The following is a 21,457-nucleotide window of genomic DNA, read 5'->3' on the forward strand; positions in this document are numbered from 1 at the left end:
AGCTTGACAGAAATAGTGATTTGCTCTATATCATGATATACTGTATATCAATATCGACTGATATGGAAAAAAATTGTGATACATTTTTCCATATCACCCAGCCCTATGCACACTTGATTCAGGAGGAAAGGCATTTAATGTGCATACAATCTCCTCCCAAACACCCACCACTCCATATTCATCCATTCTGCAACCTTGTGGCATGTGACACAGGGACTACAATTGTCATCAGGCACAGTGGTGGACAATTTAATCCGTGTCCTCAAAGTTTGAATAGGAACTCCAACTAAAGTGGGATGTAATCAAAGATAGAAACTGCTGGGTTTTTATTTACCTCAAGCACTTTGGGTGGGATAATAATTTCATTGCCTCTCTGAATTACAGCTTTTATCCCAAAGTATGTCTTTTTATCTCATTGTGGATTGTGTTTAATGACGCTGAATTTGCAAAAGACTCTTTTTCCTGTTCATTTTGAGAAATCTATGGTTCCTAACGTAGGCTATGTTGTGTTTTGTCTGATCTTTATGAAGCAATCTTCCATCTACCAAAAAAATAAAAAAACTTTAAAACTCGCAGGTCCAAATAACTTTTGTGTGGGTTTCACTGTTAAAAAAAATTGCACGTGTAGGACTAGTGGCACACCAGGGGCCTCATGTATAAACTGTGCATACGCACAGAAATGTTGCGTACGAACGTTTCAACGCTCAAATCGCGATGTATAAAACCTAAACTTGGCATAAAGCTACGCACATTTCCACGGTACCTCATACCCTGGCGTACGCAATTTCTCCGCTTGGTTTTGCAGACAGGCGGCACCCAGCGTCAAAGCAGTGCTACTGTTCCTGTGTGGTTACCCTTTCTTTCTTAGATCCACATTCCTGACGCGGCTTTATAAATACACTGAAACTAACTGCATATTGTTTATTAGTGTAATGCATCTGATTGTAATTAACCTGCAGCAATATAATGGTCCAGGGAATAGCCATAGTATTCCAAATACCATAACTGCTTTAGCATTGTTACTCTCACTGCATCTTCTTCTTTCAGCTGCTCCCGTTAAGGGTTGCCACAGCAGATCATCTTTTTCTGTATTACTCTCACTGCACCACTCGGAGTATTTATATCACTGTATCTGAGTTTGGAATCACAGCAGCAGCTGATTGGAAAGAGAATTATTGGTATACAGCATGAAGCAGACGCTGCCTCAGCCACAGCACAACGCCTCAAGCCTTTCCTGTATGGACCTCGCGGTTCAGAAAAAGTTTCATCCCAAGAACTCTAACCGCACTCAAATCAGTCCATCAGTTCTTATAAGTACAATCACCTCACCGTAAACTTGCACTACAGTTATAATATTGCACAACCTGCGCCACTTTATAAAGCGCATATTTACATATGATGACGATATCATTTTTAAGATGAAATGCAGCAAAATATGTTGATTATATTATACAGATAAAACTTTAACTTCATTTAAATAATCTGTATTGTTAATAATTAAACATGTGAGAACACGGTGCTGCAGCGCTAGCTAGTTCAGGGATTGTTCCTGCCTTGCGTTGTATCTGGTGCTGATGCGACACTAGAAGGATAGACGGATAGAATAATTAAACATGTACTACGAAGATATTTCAATGTTCCGTAAAAGTTTTGAAGAATCGGCGTTCTAAGCCTACAGATGGCTTCACGTCTATTACAGAGCTGATTGTGTGGCGATTGGGTATTTGGAGAAAGAAAAGTAAGGACAGGAATTGGAGGTTAGTATGTTTGAAAGAGACAGTACTTCTGTAATCAAGTATTTCATTGAAGGTCACGCATGGTGCAGCAAGTCTCTTGCGTGAGACATGAACAAGCACTGTGCCACCATATTCCCATGTTTAATAACATGCTTTCATTCCTATCATCATGAAAAAGATACCACGTATACATCTGAGTATTTTAATTATTCAGAGAGCTGTAATATCACGAATGTAATGGATTATGTGTCCTGTCGGAGAAAGAGAAAGCCCTTTTAAGAAGCAGGTAGTGATTCACACACATAGAGCACATAGAAGATCAAATACAGAACAAAGCATTTAACGTGCTACTTTAGTTACAATGGGATTTAAGAAAGTAGTAAATTAAACGATTTTAAGATGAAGTTTATGATGTCCTACTTTAATGGCAAAATAAACTATCGTGATTAAAGTGGAAATTTCGAGATTAAAGTTGACATTTCGTGCTTTTTTCCCCACTGTGTGCTTATTTTTTTCTCTGTACCCTAATAAGTGTTCATATGACACTCGGACGGTGGGCTACAACTCGCCTTTTCAATGCGACTTTGATATGTGACTTTTTTTTTTATTTCGGGCACTGTGCGACTTTGTGAATTTGAGCTTTCGAGTTTCTCCGACACTCTGTCACTCGATCAACTTCCTTTTGTTGTTTATATTACTGTTTAAACCAAGAAATAGTACGTTTTTCCTTTGCCTCAGCTTGGTATTTGTTGAAATTCTTATATTTTCCCCCGTTCCTTTCCCATTGTCTTTTCACAGAAGGCTGAGCTTAAGGGCTATTTATATTGATTTGCATATTCAAAGAGGTGTAATTCTGGGAGGAGTTGGGGCGGGACAGAAGGCACGTGCGCGTGCGTTACTTTTCACGCTGATCGGGATTTATGTAGCGGAAGAATGTGGAAGTTTGCATACATACAGATTCCTGCATCTGGATTTTTCTGTGCAAACGCACATTCCCGCTTTTGTGCTTACACCATGTTATAGTGTGAGTTCTACGCACGGCATTATACATGAGGCCCCAGGTCTGTAAGCCAACAAATTTAACAGACATCTAGCTGCATCAAACCCCCACTTACATTCCAAAATAAGTGGGTGAACTATTCGTACCCAGACCATCCTGTACTTCATATGATAATAAAGGTGCAAATCAAAGTTGAACTGACATCTTTATAGAGGCTTCTGTGCAGACCCTTTCAGGCCAGAAGGTGCCAAATAGACACCCAAAAAAAAAAAAAGTTATAAATTAATACAATGACAACTGTGGTGGACAAAAGAAGGCACAAAAGAGCAAACCTTGATTTTGTAGTTGGAAGTGACTTTAATCCCATCATGAGAGATTAAACATTGTTTCAAAAACAAAATCTCTGTGCACTCTATTCTCACTCTCCAAAATGACTGAAAATCTCTCAAGCAACCTGCTCTCTGAAACCTGAAACCGCTCCCTCTTTGTGGAGCTGAAAACAGACAATCTCTTCTCTTCATAGACTTGCGTACCTTGAGCATAGGAAAGGTGCTATATAAATAAAATGTATTATTATTTAGTATAGACCTGAAAGCTGAGATGCAATCTGTTAAGCCAAGCATTGAGCCCAGTCTGAAAGGCAGAGAGACAGCCATTACTTCAAGAGGGGAACTTCAGCATCTAAACTCTTTTGCCAGAAAGATTAGTGCTGCTCTGTATTAATTTGTAGATGACACAGCATAGAGCTTAACTGAGAAAAGCACAGAAAACCACAGTCAAAGGACCACAACTCAAAGAGAAAGAATGCACTGCAACCTAAGAAGAATCCTCCACTTGAACCCGGATGAAAAACAGCATCAACTCCACACAACATTGGACATCATCTTCAAAGATTTAAGTAACGCAAAACTGTTTATTAGTGCCAAGATAAATGAGAACTCTAAATAGCCAGTAAGCAGCCACCCTCTGTATGTTGTACATTTGTCTGTCTGCGTCCTGTCTTATATGGTGATATATATTTGCAGTTGCCATGTTTCTGAAATGCTTGGGTTTATCATTAAATAGTATTGCTCTGTTTAATAAAATGAGTATACCTTAGTTACCTCAATATCAGTCTAAAGGCTGGAGACGTGCCTCTTACAAAAGAGAAAGGTAAGATAAACAAAGTAGGAGCCTTGCGGAATGATTTAATTAATAATCGGCACTGCTGATTGTAAAACTGATAATTAATTAACCAAGTTAAATTAATTTCTAATTCCTACACACACAAAAAGTAACATATTTGAAGGGAAACTCTACTGTTTTGCTTTTCATTGCCTATTATATTGTAGTAATTAACATAATCTATGAAGTGAGATTTAGACCGCTATGATGTACTCGGTCAAGCAGGCTGTTCATTTTACTGTGTGTACCACGTGTGACAATACACCTGAAATGAACTGATTACATTTTTTATCAATGCATAGCCTTATGTTTTTGAAGAAGCAAAAATTGTTGTCCATTTGCATATTGTCATTAAGTTCATAACACCAATCAATAATTGGCATTAAGCGCTTTTTAAATTGAGAAAAATACAGAGGATAGTAAAAAAAAATTCACTAAAATTAAGCAATGGAGCTAAGCTACAATTTTTTGTATAGCTAATGGAGATGTTATTTGTTAGAATGTAATAGAAGGAGAACAACAGAGTATGATGCTTTGGAGTGAGATAAAGTAATTGGTAACTTTTATTATTTTTTTGTTGGTGGACATTTTTTCAAACCATTGTATAATGAGTCACCGCTAATTTTACACAGGATTTTTAGAATTTTTTCGCTATAAATTACCATTTTAATAGCCAGGAGCTAAATGTGATCCAAAGGTAGCGGTGAAGCAGGCAGAAGAAGATCTGAGGCTCAAAGAGGTAGTGGAGCATATGCAGTATAGTAGGGTGGGGTTAAGTTGTCAAATTAGGAAGCCCTTTTGGAGTAAGGTGGTGGAGGGAGAACACCAATGCATGGTAGTGGAGGAGATTTAGCATCAGGAGGAGGTAGGCAGATGTGCTGTGGTGGCATCTCTAGGAAAGCAAGGTCAGTGGCTTAATTGGGAAAGCCTGGAAAAAGGGAGGCTGAATTGGAGGGAATTGTGGGAGATGGAGTCAGGAAGGGTGAAGTTCCTTATTGGAGCAATTCATGATGTGTTCTTATATCTAAAACATATGATGGTGTGGACAGGGGCAGACCCGAATTGTGTGTTATGTGCAGGTGTTGCTTCAATACAGCACATTTTGTCAGGCTGCAAAGTTAGTCTGAGCCAAGGCAGATACAGTTAGGTCCATAAATATTTGGACAACTTTTTTCTAATTTTGGTTCTGTACATTACCACAATTCATTTTAAATGAAACAACTCAGATGCAGTTGAAGTGCAGACTTTCAGCTTTAATTCAGTGGGGTGAACAAAACAATTGCATAAAAATGTGAGGCAACTAAAGAATTTTTTAACACAATCCCTTCATTTCAGGGGCTCAAAAGTAATTGGACAATTGACTCAAAGGCTATTTCATGGGCAGGTGTGGGCAAGTCCGTCATTATCAATTAAGCAGATAAAAGGCCTGGAGTTGATTTGAGGTGTGGTGCTTGCATGTGGAAGATTTTGCTGTGAACAGACAACATGCGGTCAAAGGAGCTCTCCATGAAGGTGAAAGAAGCCATCCTTAAGCTGCGAAAACAGAAAAAACCCATCCGAGAAATTGCTACAATATTACGAATGGCAACATCTACAGTTTGGTACATCCTGAGAAAGAAAGCAAGCACTGGTGAACTCAGCAACGCAAAAAGACCTGGACATCCACGGAAGACAACAGTGGTGGATGATCGCAGAATCATTTCCATGGTGAAGAGAAACCCATTCACGACAGCCAACCAAGTGAACAACACTCTCCATGGGGTAGGCGTATCGATATCCAAGTCTACCATAAAGAGAAGACTGCATGAAAGTAAATACAGAGGGTGCACTGCAAGGTGCAAGGCACTCCTAAGCCTCAAGAATAGAAAGGCTAGATTGGACTTTGCTAAAGAACATCTAAAAAAGCCAGCACAGTTCTGGAAAAACATTCTTTGGACAGATGAAACCAAGATCAACCTCTACCAGAATGATGGCAAGAAAAAAGTACGGAGAAGGCGTGGAACAGCTCATTATCCAAAGCATACCACATCATCTGTAAAACACGATGGAGGCAGTGTGATGGCTTGGGCGTGCATGGCTGCCAGTGGCACTGGGACACTAGTGTTCATTGATGACGTGACACAGGACAGAAGCAGCCGAATGAATTCTGAGGTGTTCAGAGACATACTGTCTGCTCAAATCCAGCTAAATGCAGTCAAAGTGATTGGGCGGTGTTTCATGATACAGATGGACAATGACCCAAAACATACAGCCAAAGCAACCCAGGAGTTTATTAAAGCAAAGAAGTGGAAAATTCTTGAATGGCCAAGTCAGTCACCTGATCTTAACCCAATTGAGCATGCATTTCACTTGTTGAAGACTAAACTTCAGACAGAAAGGCCCACAAACAAACAGCAACTGAAAGCCGCTGCAGTAAACGCCTGGCAGAGCATTAAAAAGGAGGAAACCCAGCATCTGGTGATGTCCATGAGTTCAAGACTTCAGGCTGTCATTGCCAGCAAAGGGTTTTCAACCAAGTATTAGAAATGAACATTTTATTTCCAGTTATTTAATTTGTCCAATTACTTTTGAGCCCCTGAAATGAAGGGATTGTGTTCAAAAAATGCTTTAGTTGCCTCACATTTTTATGCAATCGTTTTGTTCACCCCACTGAATTAAAGCTGAAAGTCTGCACTTCAACTGCATCTGAGTTGTTTCATTTAAAATGCATTGTGGTAATGTACAGAACCGAAATTAGAAAAAAGTTGTCTCTGTCCAAATATTTATGGACCTAACTGTATATGTGGAGGCATAATAAAGTGCTATCATGTGTTGCCTCAGTGTTGGAAGACAAAAGGAAGGGTGTAAATTCTGTTTAGTAGGCAAGTATGATTAGGCAGGTGTTTGTTAAGAAGGGGGAGAACAACACCCCTGTAGGCCTAGCTAAACAAAAAGGGGGTCCTTTAAGTGTGGCAAATGATTGGAAGCTTAAAGTGGACCTTAATACTACAAGGCTAGTAGCCCCAAGAGAAATAGGTACAAGTATCATATGATATTGGTATGACTCTGATCTGAATTTGTCACAGAGGTTGCCCAAATAAGCACACAGTATGACTTTGTTTTGTGTAACCCCATTCAGAGTTTACCTCCGAGGTTGACAGAATTGGCTAATATATGGAAAAAGTGGGTTAGCTTTAAATTATTAAGGGTTTTAGTAATACTCATGGGTTGGTGTGTTTGGTTAGAATTGCCTGAGCCTCAGTCATCAGGAAAAGAGGGGGGTGCATGTAAGACGTCACACGCCCTGTTGAAACCTTCTCTGTGTTTTGGGCCTTAATACCAATGAAACATCATTTGAGAGAGGGGGGCCCATCTGATGACCTCTGTGATTCTCCTGTATGACTGATGTGCAACCAAGTCACAATGATGGCATAATTTACAGTAGTTTGGAAAGCACAGTACATTAGTGAAGAGGATCTCCAGTGTGTCACCTGTTTGGTACAGTGCATTATGTGCTTAAATGACATGGTTTTGCTGCTATCACTCTCACACAATACACCACTCCCAAACCCCCCACTGTAGATGCTTTCCATGGTCCATTTCAAGCATTGTGAAGACTAGGGGCCTCATGTATAAATGGTCTGTACACACAAAAATGTTGTGTACGAACATTTCCACACTCAAATCGCAAAAGTATAAACCCAAACTTGGTGTAAAGCCACGCACATTTCCACGGTAGCTGGAACTGGCGGCACCCAGCATCAACGCAGTGCTTTTGTTCCTGTGTGGTTACCCTTTCTTTTTTAGATCCACATCCCGGACACGGCTTTATAAATGCACTGAAATTAACCGCATATTGTTTATTAGTTTAATGCATCTGATTGTAATTAACCTGTAACAATATAATGGTCCACAGAATGGTCAAACTATTCTAAATACAATAGCTGCTTTAGCATTGTTACTCTCACTGAACCTTCTTCTTCTTCTTTCAGCTGCTCCCGTTTGGTGTTGCCACAGCGGATCATCTTTTTCCATATTACTCTCACTGCACCACTCGGAGTATTTATATCACTATATCTGAGGGGGGAATCACAGCTGTACAGCAGCTGATTGAAAAGAGAATTATCAGTATACAGCATCAAGCACACGCTGCCTCAGCCTTGCTATCTATTGAACAGCTCTCACACACTTCAGAGCCTTTCCTCACGGTTCAGAAACAGTTTCATCCCAAGAACTATAAACACACTCTATCATTCCATCAAGTGCTCCTTGTAGAACTGTTTGGACTTATAAGTGCAATTACCTCACTGTAAACTTTCACTACAGTTATAATATTGCACAACCTGAGCCACTTTATAAAGCGCATATTTACATATGATGACGATATTTTTAAGATGAAATGCAGAGAAATGTTTATTATACAGATTAAACTTTAACTTAATTTAAATAATCTATATTGTTAATAAATAAATGTGAGGACACAGTGTTGCAGTGTTAACAAGAAGCTAACGCTCCATTCACGGATTGTTCCTGCCTCGCGCTGTATTCTTGCTGGGACTGGCGCAACACTGGATGGATAGAATAATTGAACATGTACTACGAAGATATTTCAATGTTCCTTAAAAGTTTTGAAGAATTGGCGTTCTAAGCTTACAGATGGCTTAACGTCTATTACAGAGCTGATTGTGTGGCGATTGGGTATTTGGAGAAAGAAAAGTAAGGACAGGAATTGGGGGTTAGTACGTTTGAAAGAGACAGTACTGCTACAATAAAGTATTTCATCGAAGGTCGCCATGCAGCAAGCATCCTGCATGAGGCATGAACAATCACTGCACCACCATGTTCCCATGTTTAATAACATACTTTAACTCCTATCATCATGAAAATGATATGAAGTATACATCTTAGTATTTTAATTATTTAGAGAGCTGTAATATTATGAATGTAATGGATTCTGTGTCCTGTCGGAGGAAGAAAAAGCCCATTTAAGAAGCACGTAGTGATTCACACACACACAGCACATAGAAGATCAAATACAGAACAAAGCATTTAACGTGCTACTTTAGTTACCATGGGATTTGAGAAACTAGTAAATTAAATGAGTTTAAGATGAAGTTTATGATGTTCTCCTTTAATGACAAAATAAAGTACAAAAAGTGGAAATTTCGAGATTAAGAGTTGACATTTCGTGCTTTTTTCCCCACTGTGTGCCTATTTTTTTTCTCTGTACCCTAATAAGCTTTCATATGACACTCAGACAGTGGGCTACGACTCGCCTTTTCATGGCGACTTTGATATGTGAATTCTTTTTTTATTTCGGACACTGTGCGACATTGTGAACTTGAGCTTTCGAGTTTCTGCGACACTGTGTCACTCAATCAGCTTCCTATTGTAGTTTATACCACTGTTTAAACCAACATATAGTACGTTTTTCCTTGCCTCCACTTGGTAGTCACTGAAATTCTTCTGTTTCCCCCCATGCTTTTGCCATTGCCTTTTCACAGAAGGCTGAGTTTAAGGGCTATTTTTCTAGAACGGCCAAGATGTTACAATAAAGTTGTTGCAAACAACTTTTGATAATTTTTAGATGGCCAAGACATTTCAATGCATAATCTAAGTGATATCTGAGTTACGACTGCTGTAACTTTTTAACTCATAGGCTGTGTACCAGTATGGAGAGCTCATTCTAGGGTGATGAGAAAATATTGCCTACTTGAACAAACATTATACAAACTAGCACCATTAAAGGTATACAGTACAGTAAAGTCTACAGCTGGCATGCCATTACATTGTTCCTTGTTCCTAAACAGATGTTAGGTGTTTGTGTATGTTGTGTTATTTCACTTCTTTTATAACAACCTTCAGTATTTCTTTTTATTTTTGTTGACTAGAGATAATCGTGGAGAAGGCAGTGCCGGTTGAGCAGATCTCATACCCAAATGCAGTTTACTGCTTCTTTAAATGATAAACAGGACTGAAAGCCTTAGTGCTACTGTAAGTACCAAACAAAGTAATCCAACTTTCTGTCATTCTGAGTGGAAGTGAGATTAATGGCAGTGTGATTAGTCATGGAGGGGAGATAATGCAGCCACATTGTTCACAAATAAGTGATAAACTCCTGTCAAACTTAATTTTCTGCAAATGCAATGCATTGTAAATGGTGAGGTATTGTTAAAATATTTTGTTAGTTTAAAAATATGTTGTTAATTTATAAATATGCCATATTATGTGAATAATATATTTTAAAATCATATGGTGTTATATAGCTGCATTACTCTGTAGTGGCATAAATTTCTTTTCTTTAAATAGATTGTGTTTTGGACACAGTGAACTGTACAAATTCTAGTTACTTTAAAGTAAGCCAATCATTTATGATCCAATTGCTGTTACTTCTTATTAAAAATAGTTTTATCTGAGAAAGACTATTCTCCGCTTATATATTAGTATACATCTGTGGAGGAATATTTCTGACAAAATTAAATAAACAAATAAAAGCACAAATAAATAAAAGTACTGTGAAATAAGAGCAAAAATAAATAAATGTATCATGAAATTTGAGTATAAATAAATGTTTCATGAAATATGTTTTTGTTGCTTATTTATTTATTTAATTTTGTCTATAATATTTCTCCAAACACATAATGAAGTACAGCTTGAAATAAAACTGTCACTTTCACTCGTCAAAGCTGAGAGGGTTTGGTTGTGCAGCTCACATGAGACTTGCTTATGTAGGACTTGGTCCCATCCCTGCTGAGATCTGCACGATGCGACTTTAAATGCTATAACATTGCTGATGTTGATTTGCACAACTTCTGGAGACTCCACCTAAGTAACCTGAGCTCACGTCTTAGTGATGTTTAGCCAAAATGATGGCACCTGCTGCATAAAATGGAGTCTCGAAGTAGATAAAAAATGAAACAAAGACATCAACATTGATAGACCAAGTCTCTACCAGAAAAATAATTATATATTATGAATGATCAAGGCTCAGAATGTAAAAAGAGTAACATACTGCATATAAACAAATAGAAAAAGTTATTAGACTCAGGAATTTTTCAGAACAATAGAATAGTTATAACAATGAGTAAGTAATAAACAAAGCAAAAGAGATGAATGGAGTAGTCGTAATTCTTAGCTTGAGTTTATCTCTGCATTTAGGTATTCATAGTTTTGAGAATTTCCCTCTTCATCCTTTTTGTGTGTTTATTTTACCTCATGATTTTGACACTGTACATTTACATAAGCATGTAGCTGGACATACAGGGATCTTTTTTTATGCTAGTTTTATTTTTGAACACCTCCAGCAGAAAGGGGAATAGAGAGTGACCAGGAAATAAGAGACATTAAAGGTTAAGGCAGTAACCCTTAATGTAAGTCGAAAGACGAGCGGGGTCAGAATGAAGCCATGATCTCTCGCCACTAAGTGGTTTAGATTTACTCCTAACCAAAATGAAATGAAAATGAACTAATGAAGGTTTGACTTTTTAGTGGAGGCTTTCAGGGCTAGGATGTCAGGTGTGTAGTGCTCTGCTCTCTCAAATAAGGTTTGTGTGACAGTGGAACACGGCACATCTCTACCTCAGCAATGGGGAGTGTAACGGCCGTCACGTGTTAGTACAGTACATTATATTGTGAAGTGTTTTTAATAGCATTTTACATTATCAAGCTCAAATAGGCTTGTGGAGGCTGAAATCGCATTCCCAGGCAGCAGGAGAGTCCAACTCAAGTGACAAAGGGCCTTTGGCTAATTGTAGTGTAAATGTCTTAAACGTGACATTTTAGAAAGAGAGGTGGAATTGGCTGAAGTGAAATGACTGGTTGTAACATGAGTTGAAAGCTAACTATTTGATACTGTGATTTTTGAGTCTAATTATATTTAGCACACATACATATATTTCTGAATTATGTATAAAACTGTCAAGTGAAGGCTTTAAGCGATTAGAGCAGGTGCACTGTCAGGTTAAAGTGTCAAAGTGAACTTTATTGTCATCTCAACCACATACAAGTATACAGATAGACGAAATTGCAAAGCTCAGGGTCGACAGTTTAACAACATGTAGTGCACATAAAAAAATATTTAAAATTAAAATTAAAACACAAACGAGACAAGTCATTATGCATGCTTACAGCATGCTGTGGCAGATAATGAACAAAGAGAGCAAAATCTATAAATGGCAGTGGTCAGCAGAACACACACATAGCTCACTGAATGACCTAAAGCAGTGGACATGAGCACATATAAGGCCTCTCAGAACGTCTCAAAGCTAGAAGCCCTGTCAGCTCAGATGTGACGTTGACTCTGTGCCAAGAAGAATGTTTATGCACTCCTCCCAAAAATAGACGCACAATCGTCAAAGGCCCCACTGAAGAACTGCAAGACAATTGCACTGTCACAATGGCTTCACCTCAGCTGTATTTGTAAGTATAAAATAATTATTAAATTGTAAAGAATATTAGGAATAAAAGCTGTATTTTAAAGCATGTTAAATCTATCTTTTTATATACCATATTTCTCATCTTGGTATAGTTACTGAAGGATATACAATAATCCCTCGCTATATCGCGCTTCGACTTTCGTAGCTTCACTTTTATATGTAAGCATATTTAAATATATATTGTGGATTTTTTGCTGGTTTGCGGATTTCTACGGACAATGGGTCTTTTAATTTCTGGTACATGCTTCCTCAGTTGGTTTGTCCAGTTGATTTCATACAAGGGACGCTATTGGCAGATGGCTGAGAAGCTACCCAACCAGAGCGCGTATTAAATAAAACTCCTCAAATATATTGTGAGCACGTGTGCTCTTCGCACCCCTAGAGGATACGGCCGCTCCTCAAAAAACGCTGAAAGATTACCTTCACATTGCTCTCTTCCTTGCTGGGCTTACATGTGGCTGCTTTGTCAAGCGATATGCTTCCTGCACGGTGCTTCGCATACTTAAAAGATCAAACAGCACGTATTGATTTTTGATTGTTTGCTTTTCTCTCTCTCTCTCTCTCTTGCTCTGACATTCTCTGCTCCTGACGGAGGGGGTGTGAGCAGGGGGGCTGTTCGCACACCTAGACGATACGGACGCTCGTCTAAAAATGCTGAAAGATTATCTTCACATTGCTCCCTTCTGTGCAGCTGCTTTGTCAAGCGACATGCTTCCCGCACGGTGCTTCGCATACTTAAAAGCTTGAACGGCACGTATTGATTTTTGATTGTTTGTTTTTCTCTGTCTCTCTCACTCTCTCTGACATTCTCTGCTCCTGACGGAGGGGGTGTGAGCAGAGGGGCTGTTCGCACACTGGCCTAGAGGATACGGACGCTCCTCTAAAAAATGCTGAAAGACTACCTTTACATTGTACATCCTTGCAGCTGCTTTGTCCGGCGGTGCTTCACATACTTAAAAGCCAAACAGTACCTATTGATTTTTGTTTGCTTTTTTTTCTCTCTCTCTCTCTCTGACATTCTCTGCTCCTGACGCGCACTCCTTTGAAGAGGAAGATATGTTTGCATTCTTTTAATTGTGAGATGGAACTGTCATCTCTGTCTTGTCATGGAGCACGTTTAAACTTTTGAAAAAGAGACAAATGTTTGTTTGCAGTGTTTGAATAACGTTCCTGTCTCTCTACAACCTCCTGTGTTTCTGTGCAAATCTGTGACCCAAGCATGACAATATAAAATAACCATATAAACATATGGTTTCTACTTCGCGGATTTTCACCTTTCGCGGGGGGTTCGCAACCCCCGCGATCGAGGAGGGATTACTGTATATATATATATATATATATATATATATATATATATATATATATATATATATATATATTGTCACACACGTGTGTACATGGGAGGCAGCTAGAAGGACCAAAAGAAGGTAATTCCATGCCAAGCCAGGGGGTGGCGGGGTGCAGTAAACTTTTCTCTTTTACCTCTGCAGACCAGACACGGGAAATTCTGCCTGATTCCGACGATGTCATTTCTGGTTCTGCCCCAAGAACATCACTTCCAGTTCCACCCCCAGATGATGTCACTTCTGCCAACCTGTTTTAAAAACCAGTCATCCTTCATTAGTACTCAGGTCTCTTGTTGGACTCAACCTATATATAATGTATATATAATATATATAAATGTAGGTTCAAAGTATGAGCTGCATTTCTATAAAGAACACATTGACAGGGAGCACTGCTGGACATACTGGTAATGTTGTGTTCATTGCTAATGTTCTTCTTTAGTTTTCAGTGTGCACACACTCACAAACTTTAACTGTATATGAAATTTCTCTTTTAGCTGCTCATTCTTACTTCTAAAGTTGTCAGCTAAAACCGCTTCAGCAGTTTCACAACTAATAAAAGCAGTAGTCTGACCCATGGAGGTTTCTGTTCACACACGTAACACAATCTTTTTTTCTTCAATGCATCATAGCCATTTCATATCAGCCACAACTTTATTAAATCTCAAACATCACAGCTACAATAGCATTGAGTTTGAAATAACAATTCTTTTGAATTCAATGAGTAATTGCTAACTTTGTCAACGCTAATATTTATCACCTTTGCTTAAACCACATATCAGTATTCACAGAAAGTATATCATGTCTGTTGACATCTGCTGGAACTCTCGGAGAAATGTACAAAAATGTGTGAGGACAAATAATATTCTGTGTTTTACTTAAAAAGAATTCTCAGATCAAAACGATAACAGGATTAATTGATCAAATCTCCAAGCCTTATGAACATGCTCGATTGGTTTCTACAGATCTTTACAATAAAGCGTTTAATTTAATAACTACACGTGAAACTGAGATACTGCCTAAATCACAATGCATTGTTATTATTGAGAATTTAGATTTAGGATCAATGTGCCTTATTATTAGTTTTAGAGCTATTAGCTATTAAAAGCTTATGCCAGAAGCAGTTTAAAAGGTTACCATTTATTTTAGCATAAGGGCTGCTGGGCCACTGTCTTCTGAGGCCTGCCTGTCTTTTCATTTGCTTTGTTTTTTAACTTCTGTGGGTCAAGGACAATGTGCTCACTGAGGGAACTGAGCAAGCAGACTTTTGTTTAGGGACAATGGCTGCTGAGGCTTTCGACTGACAGAAGACTAAACAGATGATTAAACAAACTTCCACAATCGTTCACCTGCCTTCAGTTTGTAAGAAAACTAAGCAAGCTCTCACATTAGCGCATAAATGTATAAACATTTTAGATGGCATTTAAATGTATACGGCTCATCAATACCTTAGTCAATCAAGTTAAAGCAAAATGCATTGTGTTAGCTAGCTTGAGCTGTATAGAGATTTAAGAGTTGATTATTAAAGGCTAGGATTTTTCTTTCTTTTAAGCGGGTGCCTGTAAGCCCAAAGTCCCCTGCTTCTATTCCCAGAAGCTGAGCCTCTGTGTTGGCAAGTCAAAGATGGTCAGTGGCTGCCCACCACTGCCTAACGGTACAACTGCCTGTGTTCACAGGCTTTCACATTAGCATGTGTCATAGACGCCCAGGGATGTTGCCCCGCCGGATGAAGCAGGGGACCGGAAATGGGACGATATTTTCCCTGGAGCGCAGGTGGACCACCTCCCTGGAATGCATGGGGGTCACGGAGATGTAAAGCTCAACCCTCTGCGAAGACGGAGTCACCGCCAGGGGGCGCCCGGACATGGTTGGAACCTTGGAGAGCGGCACTTCCGCCACACCAGGAATTGCTGCCTTATGAAATTCCAAGGACGCCCGGAGTGCTTCCGAGTGCCCTCCTGACACTTCCGCCACACCAGGAAGTGAGGTCAGACGGAGCACCTAGAGCCCATCCGGGTTATTATAAAGGGGGCCACCTCCCTCCAGTAGAGGAGCCAGAGTTGGGAGGAAGGAGACAGAGCTTGTGAGGAGGGGTGTGGAGGTAAAAAGAGGAAGAAGAAGAGAAAGAGAGACAGGAAGAGAGTTGATGGATGAAGGCATTGTGGTGCTGTAAAGGAGAATAAAGAAGTGTGTTTTGGATATTCTGGTGTCTGTCCATCTGTGTCCGGGGGTATGCTTTTCACACATGCATATACTGTATATTTTAGACAGCATTTAAGTTTGTATGTCAAAACTTCTTTTTGAATCTTTCTATTAAATCAAGTTACAGCTAAATGTATTAAACTAGCTAGCTTTAACCTTTATAAGAGTAAACGTTCATAGCTTGTATTTTTCGTTTCTTCCAAGCAGTCAGGAAGCACCATGCTTGTCTGCTCAAAGCCATCAGCAGCTTAACCCTTATGAGTGAAGCTGCTGACGCTTACCGACACAACTGCCTATCATTTTAGCCTTAAGGGATGTTGGTGCAACAAGTAATTGCTAAACAAGTGGTCCAGTTTTCACATATGGGTTCCCCTGATTCCAACTTAATGTTGAGAACTGATAAACTAAAAGGTCATCAATCCTTAACAGCCCAATATTAGGAATGTGAGAATAAAGTAAGGGGTACAAATTGGTTGATGCTTACCTCCAGGTGGCAAATATGACCTTCGAGCCAAAGTGGCTGTTATGAGAAAGTGTGGATTGGGAAGGAAATTGTTATGAGAAGGCCTACTGGAAAGGAGCTTGTTTTGAGAAAAGGTATTGAGCGAGGTCATTATCATGAGAAACCATGTGATGCAGATGATAAGAAACAGTGAGAAGCAGGAATATTTTGAGGTAAGAATTGTAATAAATATGAGGCTCGCCCATAGCATGGGGCTCACTTCATTGAAATGAGACAGGCTTTATGTGCTCTGCTGTGGTTTTCTATGCTGTGCAATAAACCCTATTGACTGCCTGTCAGGAGACTCTGCGTGTTTTTTTCTGAAGATGTTTTCTCCATGACATTATGGGCATGAATTAAGAACTAATGAGAAATCAGCACATCAGGTACATAAGAAAGAAGTGAGAACAATATATCAGAAACCAACTAGGCCATAGTTTCTTAAGCTGTGTGCCACAGGTTGTTGTCCTTTGGGTCAGGGAAAGGGTTGTGAATGTTTTGCGAAGTGTCTCACAATGGGCCACTGTGAGCAATTTAAACAGATCAACATAACACCGCTATGACTTTCAACAATGATTTTCTATGGCGGAATACAGACAGTCTGACTTTTGCCATTGATGGGATCTTGAAGACACTAAGAAGGGCAAGACTGGGTTGCAAGAAAAAAATATTTTAAGAAACAATGAACTAGGTTATTGGACACAGAGAGATAAGCAACATATTTAATGAATACTGTGAAACTTTAATACTTCTGAATTAAGTGAGAATAACAATCAAAACAGTTTTTAAAATAAATTAGACGTACAAGAATTTTGGGTGAATAGCCCTTGTAAATAAGGAGAGCAGGAGACTCAAAAAGGTTTGGGGATGGCCATCCTGTTTACTGAAAAATGCAGCAAATAAGCACATGGTTACAACTTACAACAGAACTGAATACAGAAGGGAAAACAAAGGCATTTATATGGTGGGGACAGGAAGGGGATGGTCTAGGGTGGCCAGAAGAGGGAATGATGTCTTTGGTAGGTGAGTTCTAGTCAGTAAGGTCTGGAAGTGACGTTTTCAGAGGGAGGGATAGTGGAGACTTCACTGGTTGTTTCTTTTGCTGGTCTGCAGAGGGACAAAAGGAGAGATGGTTAGATGACAGTTGTCACCCCCTTGTCCGACTGAGAAACAATATTATTTGAGCTTATCAACCTTCTCCGAATCACATGTGTGACACCCTTTAATCCTTTCTGAAAAACAGGAGTAATGAGTTCTCCACAAATTTGAAAAGGTGTAGACCCAAATTTCTGTCCAGAATGATGGACTAAAATGTTTTGTTAAGTGGCTTCAAATTTTATTTATGCCAGAGAGAAAAGCTCCCTTCCTAAAATGTCACATATTCAGGTACGTACTGCTGGCTTTCCCAAGAAACAAAAATCCATTAAAATGTGAATTCTGTCATTCAATCTCCCTGTTAAATGCTGATTTCAAGATCCTGGCCAAGGTTTAGTCCAATCCGCTCGAATGTCTCTAGCTAGTAGAATTCAAAAATATTTTTGCAAATATATTGCTAACATTGTAGTGTTATAATAAAAACTCAAACTCCGTTGCTATGAAAAAAATGTAAATTAAACATGGGAAAAATCCTTAAAAACCATTATAATGCAGTACTTCATACATTTTATCAGTGACTTGTGGCACCTCAAAGATCAAATACAAAGCTAACTAGAATATAATTGTGACTGCAATCCATGTGTTGGCGCGTCACAAGTGGCCTGTGAGCATTGTGGGCAGTGCGGAGACCTGGCTCTACTTTCTCTTTCGCTATGTCACTTTGGGAAGAGAATCCTGTTTCAGTGAAGGTCTGCGAGTGTTCTCAGGTGTGTCCAGTAACAAGTCCTAAACGCTTCATGCTTTACACATGTACCCTCAGAAATATTAATAACAACAGTATAAATATAAATAAAAAGTAACACACAAACATACGTGTACTCTGGCACCTGTTTCAGTTATTTTTAATGCAGTTTAATATACACCCATCTCTAATATGAATATTCAGACCTTCATTATAGCTCCTACAACAGGGCTCTTGCAAGCATAGCTGTTACCTCACAAGTTCAGTCAGAGTCATGTCTGTCCATTTATTCTCTTGTTGGTTTTTATTTTTCTTTTTGAAGGGCAATCAAAAATAAGAAGAAAATAAGCAACATATGCATATGTCTATATGGTGTACAGATGGGTCTGTGTGCACGTTTATGGACTGTATATCCCAGGTGCGAGATGTAGAGAGGAGCAGTGCCAGGTCTTCAACAGACACAGTGCTTGGGGTTCTGCCCAGAGAGTTCAATTTTACTTTCATCAAATCAGAGAACCTTTTCCCATGTGCTGTCAGATCTGACCACTCTACCATCAATACCTGATTGATGAAGAACTGCTGAGATAGTCGTCCTTCTGTCAGGTTCTGCCTTCTCAGCAGAGGACTTCAGAAACTCTATTAGAGTGACTGTTGGGTTCTTGGTCACCCCCTGGACCCAAGGACCTTTCTGCCTGGTTGGAAGAGTCCTGATGGCTCCAAACATCTTCCATTTCCCACAAATTGAGACAAGTGTGCTCCTGGAGACGCACAAAGCTTTAGAAATGGTTTTATATCCTCGCCTTCATCTTTGACTCACCACAGTCTTATCACGGAGGTCTACAGAGAGTTCTTTGGACTTCATAGTTCAGTTGTGGTCCTTACATAAACAGGTGTGTGTACCTTTCTAAATATGTCCAGACAATTCCGTTTGCACAGGTGGACTCCAGCCAGGTTCTTGACACATCAGAAGGAGAATTTAAACAAACAGGATGCACCTGACAACAATTTGAAGTTAAATAGCAAAGGATCAGAATACTTATATGAAAGAGATTTCAGCTTTTGATTTTCAATGAATTTGCAAACCTCTCTGACAACACTTCGCCCTTATAAGTTACCAAGTATGGATTGATGGGCAAAAAGTTCTCGTCGATTGCTTTGAAACCTGCACTAATAAATAAGAAGGTTTCTTTAGGCAGTGAATTTTTAAAACCTCTTTCTAGAAAGCATATGCTGATACTCGGATCAGTGTGCGATTTACACGTCCAAAGGTTCATTGAAGGAAATGTCAGACCCCCTGATGGTGTGTCCAGACCCCAAAGTCTAATCCTTTGGGAACAGTGCTGTGCTGCCTCATGTCTACAGAACAGTAAATAACGCACTGTGCAGCCGGAGAAAGGACAAGGGCACACAATTTAGATGCAAGGCCATGGGCCATTTCTGACAAAGCTGAACAACAACACAATGACTCGTGACGCTGTTGGCTTTGTTCATTTTCGGCGCTGCAGGTATATGCCGAGACCCGATTGGGTGCGGATTATGTAGATAGTATGTGATAAAATTCTCTTAATGCCAAACTGTGCTGAACGACATTCATTCAAAAGGACCACACTACTTAATGATGAACCCCACAGATACGTGTCCTTCTCCGTCTGGCCATCTGTTGGTCAGATTAGAGTTTACTTGGGCTGATAATGAGGGGACACATTTAGTGATCATCGATGTACTTGTTGGAATATACGCCTGCCAATTTCCATAATTCTGTTTGCTAATGTGGATAGAAGCTCTCTGGTTTTTGCTTTGTTTCTTCTACGTTGGTAAAGTCACAATGATTGTTTGGAAGATCATGTGGACCAATCAGTAATCACAATTAATATTCATTTATTAGCATGATTTTGGTCTTCCTGCTTTTTCAGTGACCCTTAGAGGTTGCACTGGTGACTTTTTCTAGGAACAACTGAATGAAGTTTTTAGGCAATTAGAATGGCTGAGTTCTTGAAGAAATCCGACCATAATTTGCTTTCCATAGCCAAGGAAGTGCAATTCTAGTTATTTGTAGTCCATTTGTAGTGTATTGACAAATGTAAACAGTTGCTGGCAAACATCTCATTGGGGCCATAGAGGAAAAAAGATGCCTTTTATCTATCAGTTAAAGAAATGGACTTGATGGACAGAGTGGTCTCCTCTTGTTGGTTAAATTTCTTATGTTCTTATGACAAGCATGGCAGAGGTCATTCTGCCTCTTTTTAATGAAATAGTCTAGAAATAACCTTAGGAGCCTGGAAAAAGAAGGTCTTGAGGACATCATCAGCGCTTCTGCTTCAAGAGGGGCAAGTCTGCCCAGGACTTGCTCAACAGCCATAAAGATGTATTTATTTCATGAAAGATCTCAACATCTGGTATTGCATACTGAAATCTGTACATTAGAAAACCAGATGGCTCCTTACCAAGGCTCTCGGTAATGAAGGCCTAAGACCAGGCTTGGACACCTCGAGGTTCTACGATGCGCTCTATCGGGACTCTAAATTAGATTACGTTACTCCCAGGGCCTGCCGTTAGCAAGCGTTTCCATTCACGGTTAATAAGGTGGGACGTTTTCACACATTTCAAGAGATTTTTATTAAGTTGTGATTTATTTTGAGTTGCAATGCCATGCAAATATCTGGCACCTTCCAAAGGCATAGAAAAAAATGTGAAAACACCTTTAACACACAAAAGATTTTTTATTTTTTTTAATAAACTTTATTTTGTTTTGCACAGAAAACATTGGGACATCATCATACAAGGATTCCCAGTGGCCCGCCACTTATATCAATAATAATAATAATAATAACAACATTAATAATATTCACTCATTATTTTCAAAATAACCGTACAGTCTGTCTTCACCAGTAAACGCAGAACACAGACTAATGTGACAGGAGGAAGGGAAAGAGCGAGCGTGTTGGCAGTAAGGAAGCAAGCAGGTACAACAAGTTCACCGAGGTCCGACTCACGACAAAAAAACCAAAGACTGAGCCAGTCGTAGCACCGCTGAACACTGAAGAAACGCGTCTTAGACCGGCGTCTCCGAGTGTGCTGTCGGGGTGTGGAGCAACGCCAGCAAACTCCCGAGATGCTGCTAATCTAGTGCCCCCTACTGATGTTTTTGTGCACTGGCTGGCAAGACAAATGTGGTGTGTGTGTTAAGGACTGCGCTTGCGTTAGCACGTGGGAAAGTGGGCTCAGCCGGCTTGATGCTCTGTAACCCCTAATATCCCAA

The 21,457-nt window shown here is 39.5% G+C and overlaps 1 protein-coding gene across 1 annotated transcript in view; it reads right to left on the reverse strand.

Moving 5' to 3' along the window:
* Positions 1–5,192: 5,192 nt before the first annotated feature.
* The window catches only part of si:dkey-13a21.4 (uncharacterized protein LOC494576 homolog), a 991,873-nt gene continuing 975,608 nt past the window's right edge, over positions 5,193–21,457 (reverse strand). Inside the window, exon 4 of the mRNA XM_051933519.1 lies at positions 5,193–5,433. Within this exon, the coding sequence (XP_051789479.1) occupies positions 5,392–5,433 (42 nt within the window). The 3' untranslated portion in view covers positions 5,193–5,391. The remainder of the gene's footprint in view (positions 5,434–21,457) is intronic.

Source organism: Erpetoichthys calabaricus, chromosome 11, assembly GCF_900747795.2.
Source record: "Erpetoichthys calabaricus chromosome 11, fErpCal1.3, whole genome shotgun sequence".
Taxonomy (NCBI): Eukaryota; Metazoa; Chordata; class Cladistia; order Polypteriformes; family Polypteridae; genus Erpetoichthys; species Erpetoichthys calabaricus.